At 32.5% G+C, this 13,081-nt stretch overlaps 1 protein-coding gene across 10 annotated transcripts in view; it reads right to left on the reverse strand.

The window, feature by feature from the left end:
- LOC129804005 (poly(rC)-binding protein 3) overlaps positions 1 to 13,081 on the reverse strand; it is a 341,188-nt gene that overhangs the window by 38,769 nt on the left and 289,338 nt on the right. For all 10 annotated transcript variants that reach the window (XM_055850957.1, XM_055850956.1, XM_055850955.1 and 7 more), the window contains 3 exons: positions 7,883 to 7,999; positions 7,625 to 7,721; positions 1,501 to 1,664 (listed from right to left, as the gene is read on the reverse strand). In XM_055850957.1, coding sequence (XP_055706932.1) covers positions 1,501 to 1,664; positions 7,625 to 7,721; positions 7,883 to 7,999 — 378 coding nt within the window. The remainder of the gene's footprint in view (positions 1 to 1,500; positions 1,665 to 7,624; positions 7,722 to 7,882; positions 8,000 to 13,081) is intronic.

A 13,081-nucleotide genomic window follows, 5' to 3' on the forward strand; every position in this document is an offset into this window, starting at 1 on the left:
GAGTAGCGAAAAGTCTTCATTTGGATCAGGTTTTGAATTAGCTTAATTTACCCTACCTCAAATTTACGGAAAAAAGCTATGGGTGAAATTCATCAAGAACAAACAAAAAATTGAGTTGTCCGAAGTTGATTCGTACAAAGGTAACGCACTTTCTCCTATTCCTATAAATTTTTGATTTAAAATTTGAATTTTGAAGACAACAGGGTACAATTGCTATAAAATGCAAAAGTGTAAATTTTTCTATTGAAAATATTATTTTAATTCAAAATTTCGTTAGAAAATAATATGGAGAGATTGTGCAGCTTCGTACGGAAAACGATGTCCAAGATTTAAGATTTTTTATTGAATGCCACACAAACCAAATCAATTATATCACTGTGTTAAAAAATCTCTTATTAGGTTCATAATTCTGCTTCACAAAATTCCTGAAAATCCTTGGATTTCCCCTACAGGAAAATGCAAATTTAGTGGTGATTTTTACGAAACTGCCCTGGTTTGCTTAGCTTCGTAAAACATTTTGCCCACCTATGTAGACCTCATTTTCTCCGGAAACATTACACTGGCTGGACACAAAAATTTTCACATCACTACCTAGCTGGAACTTTCATTTACTTGTTTTCACAGTTTTTATCATAAGGTATTTAATTATTTCAAAGTATCAGAGCAAAATCGTTTTGACATTAATTTATAAATATTTCATTTATCCCTAATGAGCTACACTTTTTTTTTAGAGCTTTATGAAGCTGTTTTGAACTAGTTTCTCTCGAACAATAAATCAGGAAATGATCGATGACAAATAAATTAGTGAAGAAAAATAATAATTTTCTATATTAGAGAATTCAAATTCTTTTCTAAATCTCTTTTCAATTGCAATTTAAATATCTTCTCAATAAATCGCTTATTTATCGTATCAAAAGGCAAACTCGTATAACCTTTCCAGATTTGGTCTTTTTTGGCAAGACACCATTTCAAATAAAAACCATTTATTTGAAATGCATCATATGGAAACAATTTTTAATTGCTGGTCATTTATCATTTCTATTGAATTTATTGGAAATTTTTCGCCCATCAACCATTCCCGACAGCTCTTTTTCTCATTTTATTTCTCCATCTACAATCGTTGTAAACTCTCTTTGCTGGGAAAAATTGCTAAAAATGCATCAAAACTCAAATTTCTTTTTCAATCTATAAAACACAACTACACGTCCAATGGGAAAAATTCCACTTGAGCAATTTATTGCATTTCAAGCATAAAACAACCCATCAATTTTACATAGGATAAAGAAATAGGAATAATCAATAAAACAAAATTTATACTGACAAGAAAAAAAAATCTCCATTATGTCATCTATTAATGGAACTTTTAGGATGTCAATAAAATTTTATGTCTTACACCAATTGCCAAGAATAAAAATTTCACGTGATTAGAATGATTTTTTTTTGCGCAAAATCTCCATGAAAACCTATGAATATTATTACATAAAAAAAGGGGACACTCACCTCCAGCATCACATAGCAAATATGATAAATACACTGAGTAATTTGATCAGCAGTACCACTCAGAGTTACAGCACGTTCTGTTGAATTTGGCAACATTTCACTAGCCACTTGAATGGAGCAACCAGTTCCTTCGCGAATTTCCTTGATTTTAGATCCACCCTTACCTGAGAAAAAAAAACCACAGTAACTACTGTTAAATATATTTACCACAAAAACCATCTCAAACTATTCCCAATCATATTAAAGTTTGCATTAAATTAAACTTAGAATTACACTGTTTATTTTGTTAATTTTGCATTTTATTTTTACGATCGTTTACTTGATTTTGCAAAGATTATTATCAATGAATTTTAAAGACAATAAAATCTTTTATGATATTTAATGCCCCACAGACCCCACAGTAATAATTAAACTATTACTATCATTACGATTAATCGTATCGAGATATTTGTTACAATGTTATCATATTATATTGTCGTATCTCGTATTGAAAGAGTCTTTGTAAGTCCATAAGTATATCGCCCAGGAACGTTTCTCCGCGATGCGAATACATCTCCCGTGCTCCTGGATTGTTTGTGCACAAAACTACCGTGTATTTTATTACGTTTTATTTAATAGTATTAAAATATTCCCTTTGTTCAGACACTCATAATTCAACTTAATTCTATAAAATGATCCTGAAAGCTTAATCTCAGAATACAAACATGAAACTGCTCCAATATCAATTTATGCTTCTATATTTCTGGCATAATTTTTGGTAGCAACACACTAGAGGAGTTATAGTTAAATATAAGGTTGAGGTATATAAATTTCATATGTTAAATAATAAAATATTTAGTATTAGTTACGCAAATTGTCATAACTTGTTTAATACCAAATTAAGCATAAAGGGTCACGCCTACCATAATATAGACCACACCTATAAAAAAAATTATGTTGAATAAAAATGCTCTAAATCACCCAATAAATTTTCAACAGCCTCACGCTGCGCAGAGGACAAAAAGCAATAAATTTTAATTGGGTCAGTATGTACAAGTGGGCATGCCTTTTACTTTTTTGCAAGCTTAATTATTCTGCGAAATGTGCATCTTAAGGACAAGACTCTTGATATCGCAGTCGCTTAACCCTAAAGTATTTGAAACCCTCAATCCCGATTTCTACCAGCATTTTGTAAAATGTTCCCTATTTTTAATTTGTTCAATTAACGCAATAAGGTAATAGGTTAATGCCTATTTTGAGCAATATGGACCCTAATCCTCAATCAAAAATAAAACTGTGCATAGTATATACTGGACAAGTTAGGTACCGTCGTTGCGGGTGACTTTGCACTCGGGGGGTGACTTTGCACTCTGCTGTTCGTGAGACTTTGAACAATTCTAGCACTTATTGATAGTCTTCGCAGATCCGGTCTACCATGTCAAAGTATATAGGGATATGTTAAGTACCAAGTAAGGTACAATGATCCTCAAAATGATTCTTGTAGTTTCAGTAATAGTCAATGAAATTGTAGTATAGGTATTTTGTCAAAAAACGACTCCGCGAAAAAGTTATCTGAAGATGCAATTCCAAAATCGATTTCAGAGAAGTAAATTGCCCAAATCTATTCTAAATTTATCTGGCTAGAATAATCCACTTCGATTTTGTTCATTATTTTTAGTAAATTCCTTTTTTCACTATAGTCTTCCTAAGAACGCATGATTTATATTATAAAATTGCATATAATGGAATTTCTTAAGCTTTATTATAGAAGTATTTGGCCAAAAATTATCCATTTTTTTTATAACTTAAGATAAAATGACCAAGATCTACAAAATAGTGTGGTCGCCATCTTGATTTGACGATTCTGTCCGCCATTTTGAATAACTGTCAAAACAAAAAAACTTATCCGATTGAGTTGAAATTTTAGTATGTTCTGGCTGATGTCAAAACCTTTTCAGAACATATATAAAATCCGACCTAGGTCAAGCGATTGTCTGGGTACTGGGGCTCTAAGTTCAAAATTGTGACATTTTCATTAATACAGAACTACGGAGAGCTTCTTTTATCGAAACCATCACAAAAAAGGCAGTATTATCGTTAGGCGATGAGATCTAAATAACAAACAAAAAGAAAAGTAATGTTTTTCTTTATAACAGCATATTATTTGAAGATCTAAAAAACTTTTGCAAAGATGAAAAAATAAAAAAATAAATAAATGAACTTTTCATTTATTTTTTTTTTAAATTATGTAAGAGTAAATAAATATATAAAATAAAAGCCTCAACCATTTCTAATGGTTGCTGAGGCATTTCGTTTAGGTTTTAAAATTCAGGATTAGAAAATAAAGAACGCCAAAATATGAATATTTCAAATTTTTAAACTTTGAGCCTCTGTATCAAGGTAAATACTTGACGTAGACCGGAACATAGATACGTTCTGAAAAGGTCTTGATATCAGCTACAACATACTATAATTTCAAGCCAATCGAACCTGTTTTAGATTTTTACAGTTATTCAAAATGGCGGACAGAAACGTCAAATCAAGATGGCGATCATGTCATCTTGTAAATCTCGTGCGTCTTACCCTTAGATGTGAAGATCTTCATTGTCGTTTATTATCAGAAATTGTTGATTTTTTAGTATTTATTAAAAAGTGCAAAGTCACCCGCACCTTATCCCCAGTGCAAGCCTTTTTTCTTGATTTTTTTAAACATAGTAAAATTTTATAAAATTAATGTTAGTGGCACAAAATCCATTCATTAACAACTGAATACAAAAAATTTTTACTCAAAAACCCCCCTCCCTTCACTTTAACTATCCACTTTTAGAGGGCAAAGTTGAAAAACAGCGAAAAAAACGTGCAAAGTCACCCGCAACGACGGTAACTTATTTTTCTGTTAAATAATTTATCGGTCACTAATCATATAACCAAAATTTCCGCTGAGGATATTTCCTATCACAAAGCGGTTGTGGTCTAGTAAATTCGTAGGCGTGGCCTATTTAACCCATTCAGTCAAAGTAACTTAAAATATTTGAGATAGAATGTTTATATTTTGGAATAACTTTCTTATAAATTATTTTATTTTATTTATTTATTTCGCTGTATACGGGTCTTGTATTGCCGTTTTGTACATTGTTCAGTTTACGATTTTTTATTCGGTTTACAATATACATAATAAGAGAAATATGTCCCCTCCCTCAGAAGCTTCAGTCATTTGCACCGCGCGGGACTGGAACGCACAACTAGGACAGTCAAGCCGGGGTCACACGGCCCAAGATTCAAACACTCTTACCAATTGCACCACAAATCCTCTTCCAATAGATTAACAGATGATTTTATTTTGAAAAGAAACGTTTTTTTTTAACTCTATTATTCCCAAGTAATTGAAGGACTAGAGTTATTAAAAATTCATTCTGGCAGCAATTCGGATATCAATTGCGCAGGAATAAATTATCCAAAATCAGTTAATTTGCGTATGATGCGTAATCCGATAGTAAGGAATGGGTTAATAGGTTCGTTTGTTGCCGCCACTGCCTCTTCTTCTTTCTTATGCTATCAAACAATTATATTCTCTCCAAGGAATACAGGAAAAATATGAAATGTTCGAAGTTGGAGTATGTACGAAGTCTGAAAGATTTCCTCTATTTGTTAACGAATTTTATGTTCAAAAAAGTAATTTTATGAAATGCAAATTTATTACAATGAAGTTCTCCAAAATTTCATCAGGGTGCGAATTCTCAGATACTGTGAGTGTTTCACAGAAAGCGACTCTATAAGAGCCCGCGAATTTCTCGCGTGAAGTACTTCTAAGCCAATATTTTACTGCTCGAACTCAAAGAGAGAGCAGTTATATAAAATCCACTTTTTTCAACTTGTGACACGGCTAGAAGCTCAACGGTAAGAGATATCGACTTCCAGTCTTCTGCGATCCTCCCATAAGTCAACATTATCTAAGACAGTCGTTTTTTTTATTAATTTTATGTTCAAAAAAGTAATTTTATGAAATGCAAATTTATTACAATGAAGTTCTCCAAAATTTCATCAGGGTGCGAATTCTCAGATACTGTGAGTGTTTCACAGAAAGCGACTCTATAAGAGCCCGCGAATTTCTCGCGTGAAGTACTTCTAAGCCAATATTTTACTGCTCGAACTCAAAGAGAGAGCAGTTATATAAAATCCACTTTTTTCAACTTGTGACACGGCTAGAAGCTCAACGGTAAGAGATATCGACTTCCAGTCTTCTGCGATCCTCCCATAAGTCAACATTATCTAAGACAGTCGTTTTTTTTATTTTTACTCCACCATCCTCCTGCCCTTCCAAAACCATGTTTTTTTGGTTTATTTCGAAAACGGCTCCTATGATTTCTTTAATTTTCGAAAATATTTTAGAGGTAATCGTCATGGCGCATATTTCGTTCTTGGACACCTATGTTCGAAAAACATTTAGTTATCGAATTCTCGAAGGTCAAAGTTTAACCACTTTGGAGGGCCTATTTTTCCACCGATTCCTTAAATTTGGATTTTTTGAAAAATCTTGAAATTTTCATCCTGAATGCATCGAACTTAATCGGTCATGAGTCGGTAATATCGGTGGCAGCCAAAATCCCGAAAGCCAAAATCCCGAATTTTAAAAATCCTGAAATTGATGAAATTATATGGAGGAAAATGTTTAGAATAATTTCCTAAGACTCAGAAGATTTCCCTTTACCTCCAGCAAGCGCAGGTACAATCGTGGGAGTAGCTGTGACACTTTTAAGAATTCGAGATTTTGGTTTTCGGGATTTTGGCCCATTCGGGATTTTGGCTTTCGGGATTTTGGCGTTCGGGATTTTGGCTTTCGGGATTTTGGCGTTCGGGATTTTGACCGAGACCCGGTAATATACCCCTAATATGATTTAACTTTCTAAGATTTACTTTCTTATTTATTCGTATTCTTGTTACTCATGATAAAATATTTCTTATTTTGGAATGGTTTTATTGAATTTATCAATCAATTTAATTCGTAATAAAGAGGTATGTATCCAAAAAGTATGCGAAAATACACGAATAGCTCTTTTTTGTGAGTTCTAGCCCTCCGGAAAGCTGAGAAGCTTTGTCATCTCTTACTTTTATCAATAACTTCATCATGTCTACTGTAGATTAGTTTTCTATTCATTTCTTTCATAAATTTCTATATAAATTCAAATTAAGATTCCCAATTTAATTTAATTTAATTTAATTTAATTTTTGTATGTAGTATTATTTATAATTTTTCTGTAAATGCATTGTCAACTCGTATATGCCTGACTGAATCAGGAATGTCAAACGGTTTTTTTTTCCTAATTCAGATATTCTTCTTCTTGAGCTTTTGTTATATTGCTTCTTCTTATGTATACTTTGTTAGCTTTTCTTTCTCATTTATAGCTAAAAAGAGCGAGTTTTCTTTTGCAAATGTACATTAATTCTGTATCTTTTTTGTATTACAGCTCGAGGAAAAATAAATAATAATGATAATAAAAAAATACAAAATTTGATCACGTTTTTGTAAAAAAATTTCTTTAAGTGGGAAAATCCTAAAATTACTGTTTAATTTATTTATTTAGTTTTTTACCATAAAAACCATGAAAAGAAGAAAAAAGTATAATTAAAACTGTTGCAATTAAAGTAAATTTCTAAATAGAATCATGTCTTCGTAATTCTGTAAGAACGATCAGTTGCAAGCTCTAAACACTCTAGAAAAAAACATTATCAATTGAAATGAACGTACTCTAATCCATTCAATTCAATTTTATTGAGTTCATTTTGAAGATTTCACAGTATTTCAGTCAAGATTTCAGTCTTTTTTTGGAAGATAAACTTCGGGCATAAAGTTAATTTACATCAGTCAATAGAAGGATCAACTCCTTTTAAATTATCAACAAACAAAAGTGATTTAAAAATTTCCTGAGAACCAAAAGGCAGATTATTCAATGAACTAATATACTGGCTTTTAAGAATATTGATGTTTAAAAGAACTTTTTTTTTTAGCAGAAAAACTCCCCTTTGAGCAATAGTCTCCCAAAAACAATACTCGTCTTTTCTTTCTCGGAAATTGATTCAATTGCTAATTTGGTTTGGGTTGTAATTAGAGAGGGTATAAAAAGAAAAATAAAAAAAAAATACCTACCAATCAATGATCCACACTGACTTGCTGGTACAATCAAACGAATCGGAATTTGTGTCTTTCCACCTGGAGTATTGACATCATTGAATTGTGAACACCACTGTTAAATGAGACAGAAATAGGGGTTCAATTTGCAATAAAATATCAAAGTTAATTCCATAAAAGCCAAGGCAATATACACTGCCATATAACTGAAAAACTCAATGGTGTGAGAATGGGAAAAAAAAGATATATATCCTAGAGACATAAATATCAATTTACCTCTTCAAATTTCTTTGTAATGAGCGCAAATGCCTTGAAGATAGCATTTGTTGATCCAGATACCGTCACAATTCGCTCTGGACATGATCCATCGGAGATATTTATTTTGGCACCCGACTGAAAAGACAAAAAAAAACAGGAATGGTGCAAAAGTTTCACTTAATTGTAGCACAATTTAAAGTTTTTATAACAGATCATTTATATTCTCAGACGCACTTCATTTATTCAACCCCTCAACTATACTTTTAAAAGTCGTTCATTCTCTCTCTCTGTCTTTTCTTTCTTTTCTCTCTCCTTCCCTCTTTTTCTAATGAGTTTTGATTAGTTTTCCTGACATTATATACTCGTTCCAAAAGACTTTTCCGCACACATTATTCAGTTACCTAAGTTTAAAATCATGAATTTTAGATCCAAAAACTTTTTGCCTCAGTGTCATGTTGACTATAGAAGAGAGTGAGAAAATTGGTAACTTTATCGTTGCTATGCTATAGTCAAAAATTTAGGTCACTTTTGAACATTATAGGAACATTTTACTCTTGTGTCACTTTCAGCTATATACATGGATATTTTCATTAAAATTTCCTAAGAGCGAAAAGTCATCTTCAACATGTATTTCTTCACCCTTAAAATTTTAATCAACAGCCACGTATGCTATGTATGACACCATTCACGTTGCATTAACATAAATCTATTCATTTTCACAAACTACCCACGGCAACAGGTGAAACACAGAATATTCAGTAAATTTGAATTTATAAAGAGAAGAAACTTGCTACCAGGAAACTATAAAGCCCAACATTTTTGAGGGTTAGGTGGACTTTGTACCGATACGTATATATCCAACAAAAAGACCATATGTGTACACCCGAGGTTACAAAACATTGTCTGCAGAAGCCAGCCGGTGATAGATGATGGATTGAAGCAGTAGATATGTTGGGGTGTAGGATAAAATTGAATTAAAATTTATGGAATACGTTAAAAAAAATACCCCTACTAATGATGCCAATCTTCACACGATAATTCATCATCTCATAAACGAGAGCAATTATGATTAATGAAAGAAAACTTCTCACTCATTCTACTAAAAATGCATTTCTTTTTCTTTTCTTGTGCTTTCTCGGGACTCTTCTTTCTTTTACATGCACCATCTGACACCATATTATCTTTAGTCACTTTAAATTTTTATTAATTGACCATTAAAAGCTATCAATTAGTTATAATCTCATGCCCTGCAGAAATTCTATACACTGCTTTAGCTCGCAGCTAATCAATTATAAACACTATGATTTACTCAAAACAGAAGTTTAATGAATACTGAGATGACTATTCAGTAATCAAACCATTGTAATTACAGTGAGATGATAAACTTAACTGTTATGTACATTTTGGATAAGATGGGGTAGGTTGCGAGGGTATGACATAACTATATTTAATGCCCCTATCCCTCCTTTGAGATTTGCAAAACCAAAGAGAACATTTACACTGTCCCACATTGTACTTCAAATGAATTGTCCCAAAATCTATTATGGCCAAATTCGGTTGCAATGCTTCCGGTACACCTCTTAGACCGGTCAAATTTCGTAAATTCAAAATTCGCGTGGCTTTCTTTCTCAAAGGATTTCCATAAATGTACCGTCGTTGCGGGTGACTTTGCACGTTTTTTCGCTATTTTTCAACTTTGCTCTCTAAAAGTGGATAGTTAAAGTGAAAGGAGGGGGGTTTTTGAGTAAAATTATTTGTATTCAGTTGTTAATGAATGGGTTTTGTGCCACTAGCATTAATTTTATAAAATTTTACTATGTTTAAAAAAATCAAGAAAAAAGGCTTGCACTTGGGATAAGGTGCGGGTGACTTTGCACTTTTTAATAAATACTAAAAAATCAACAATTTCTGATAATAAACGACAATGAAGATCTTCACATCTAAGGGTAAGATGCACGAGATCTACAAGATGACATGATCGCCATCTTGATTTGACGTTTCTGTCCGCCATTTTGAATAACTGTCAAAACCTAAAACTGGTCCGATTGAGTTGAAATTTTAGTATGTTGTAGCTGATGTCAAGACCTTTTCAGAACGTATCTATGTCCCAGTCTACGTCAAGTATTTACCTAGATACAGAGGCTCAAATTTTAAAATTTTGAAATATTCATATTTTGGCGATCTTTATTTTCTAATCATTAATTTTAAAACCTAAACGAAATGCCTCAGTAACCATTAAAAATGGTTGAGGCTTTTATTTTTTATATTTATTTACTCTTACATAATTTAAAAAAAAAATAAATGAAAAGTGCATTTATTTATTTTTTTTATTTTTTCATCTTTGCAAAAACAGTTTTTCAGATCTTCAAATAATATGCTGTTATAAAGAAAAGCATTACTTATCTTTTTGTTTGTTATTTAGATCTCATCGCCTAACGATAGTACTGTCTTTTTTGTGATGGTTTCGATAAAAGAAGCCCTCTGTAGTTCTGTTTTCATGAAAGTGTTAAAATTTTGAACTTGGAGCCCCAGTATCCAGACAATCGCTTGACATAGATCGGATGTTATATATGTTCTGAAAAGGTTTTGACATCAGCTAGAACATACTAAAATTTCAGCTCAATCGGATGAGATTTTTGTTTTGACAGTTATTCAAAATGGCGGACAGAAACGTCAAACCAAGATGGCGACCACACCATCTTGTAGATCTCGGTCATTTTATCTTAAATTATCAAAAAATTGGATAATTTTTAGCCAAATACTTCTATAATAAAGCTTAAGAAAGACCATTACATGCATTTTTATAATATAAATCATGCGTTCTTAGGAAGATTATAGTGAAAAAAAATATTTTAATAAAAATAATGAACGAAATCGAAGTGGATTATTCTACCCAGATAAATTTAGAATAGATTTGGGCAATTTACTTCTCTGAAATCGGTTTTGGAATTGCATCTTCAGATAACTTTTTCGCGGAGTAGTTTTTTGACAAAATACCTATACTAGGATTTTATTGACTATTACTGAAACTACAAGAATCCTTTTGAGGATCATTGTACCTTAATTGGTACTTAACATATCCCTATATACTTTGATATGGTAGACCGGATCGGCGAAGACTATCAATAAGTGCTAGAATTGTTCAAAGTCTCACGAACAGCAGAGTGCAAAGTCACCCCCCGAGTGCAAAGTCACCCGCAACGACGGTATGCCATTTTTTCAGGCTCAAAAATAGGCTGAACTACATATAATTTAGTGTGATGTTCAAAAACAGAAGAAGAGTGCGAAAGAGTAGAATAGACGTGCGTGAAGCTTTAAAGAAAACAAGGGCTGTGAATGTTGACCTTAGTGAAATTTTACCGATCTAAAAGATGTGCCGGAGTTTTATTTGTCCAAGATCGGTGTAAATGGTCTCACTGAGATTAAAGATTGAGATTAAAGCACCCCAAAATCCGATTTTTGAACAATTCAATCTCAATCCAATGCTGCGAAAAGTATTCGACCGTAATAAATTATTATAAACTCAAAACTGACAGGGGTTGAGCAGCATTGAATAGGATGATGTGATAAGACATTAAGTAAGTAGAGTAAGTAAGTAGATTCCATTACAAGCGACCTCGGTGAAGAATCGCACCGAACAAGCTGTTTTCGGTGGCCGAAGTAGATACGATTGTATGCTCTTAATTCTTCCGGTGTTCGTCAGAAGGATATTCCTCTTTCAAATTTAAAGAATCTGGTTTTTCTCCAAAGCTTTCAACCCTTGATATGGGTCCTCTTCAGTGTGTCAATTTAGAAACTTTTGAAAACTTGAAAAAACGTCTAACGTCTGATTAATATCTACTACGTTAGACTTTTTTTCAAATTTTTAAAAGTTTCTAAATTGACACACTGAAGAGGACCCATACCAAGGGTTGAAAGCTTTGGAGAAAAACCAGATTCTTTTAATGTGAAAGAGGAATATCCTTGACGAACACCGGAAGAATTAAGAACATAAAGTTTCCTGTCAGACTCCGAAAGAAAGTAGATACAATTGGTTCGACACGATTCTCTATTCCAAAAAATTCATCTCGCAATCAAATTTGAACGCATTCCAAAGTTGCAAGCACTCAGATGTTGCCTTAAAAAATCTCAGCTACCATAAGCCTATATGGGTTTATCACTAGTCATGCTAAATTTTAAATAATATAAGAATAGAAGTCAACAACAAAAGTAAATTCATCGAAATCAGTGAACAAAAACTAGGAGATAGAGTATGATCTATTTCGGTACAGTACGTGTCGAGATACGAACAGTACTCTAAAAAGTATTGCCAAATTAACAAAAAAGAAGACTGTCAAAAGGATGTTCATCAATACAAAATATGAAAAAGTTTTGTTATTTTGGCGGCCAATTGGATCTTGTTAAAAGTTTGTCAAATTAAAGTCCAGTGAGAATTGAATGGCCATTGCAAGAAGCTTTATTCAGCTTTTAGTAAATATTAAGATTCGGATTTTGTATCTTAAATATTTTTTCATAGCAGTGTATTGGGTCTTAGATGGTGAGAGTCTGTATCATAAATCAACCTTAGACCCTAGACCAATGTACCTAGACCAACCCAATCAATCTTGTACCAATGAAGGAATCTATTCCAAAATTATTCCAGCTTCGGGCCAAGAATTCCTACGGAGACAATGACTGGATAGGGAAGTGATGAACTCTGGGATGCGCACACGACACGGACTCAGATCATTAAATAAATTTTACAAAACTGACAAACACGGAAGGTTGGAAGTGAGACTTCTCTAACCGGCATAACCATTTTCACAAAGTTAAGAGGAATCTAACCTATCGTTCTGGAACGGTTTTGATCTGAAATACTGTACTACTAAATGGCAATATCGAAATATTCAACCATATTTTCGAAAATCAATTTTTCGAGTGTAGTACCCGAAGCGGTAATCGTACAAAGTTTCGTTGTTCTGAAAAGTTGTAACATTTAACATCTTTCCAGATTATATAAGATTAAGAAGTTCAAAGTGATCGTAGGGGTTAACCATTTTTTTAAACAAATCATAAATACAATGAATTCTAAAGAAAAAATTCGCGATCGTGACCCATAGAAAAAATATTTTCCGCAAGAAACGACAATTGGATTGATGGATGATATTCAAGTTGTCATCAGGTTTATATATTTTAATTAACCCAAAAAATGAAATAAATGTAAACAATTATTGTAAA

Source organism: Phlebotomus papatasi, chromosome 2, assembly GCF_024763615.1.
Source record: "Phlebotomus papatasi isolate M1 chromosome 2, Ppap_2.1, whole genome shotgun sequence".
In the NCBI taxonomy this organism is placed as follows: Eukaryota; Metazoa; Arthropoda; class Insecta; order Diptera; family Psychodidae; genus Phlebotomus; species Phlebotomus papatasi.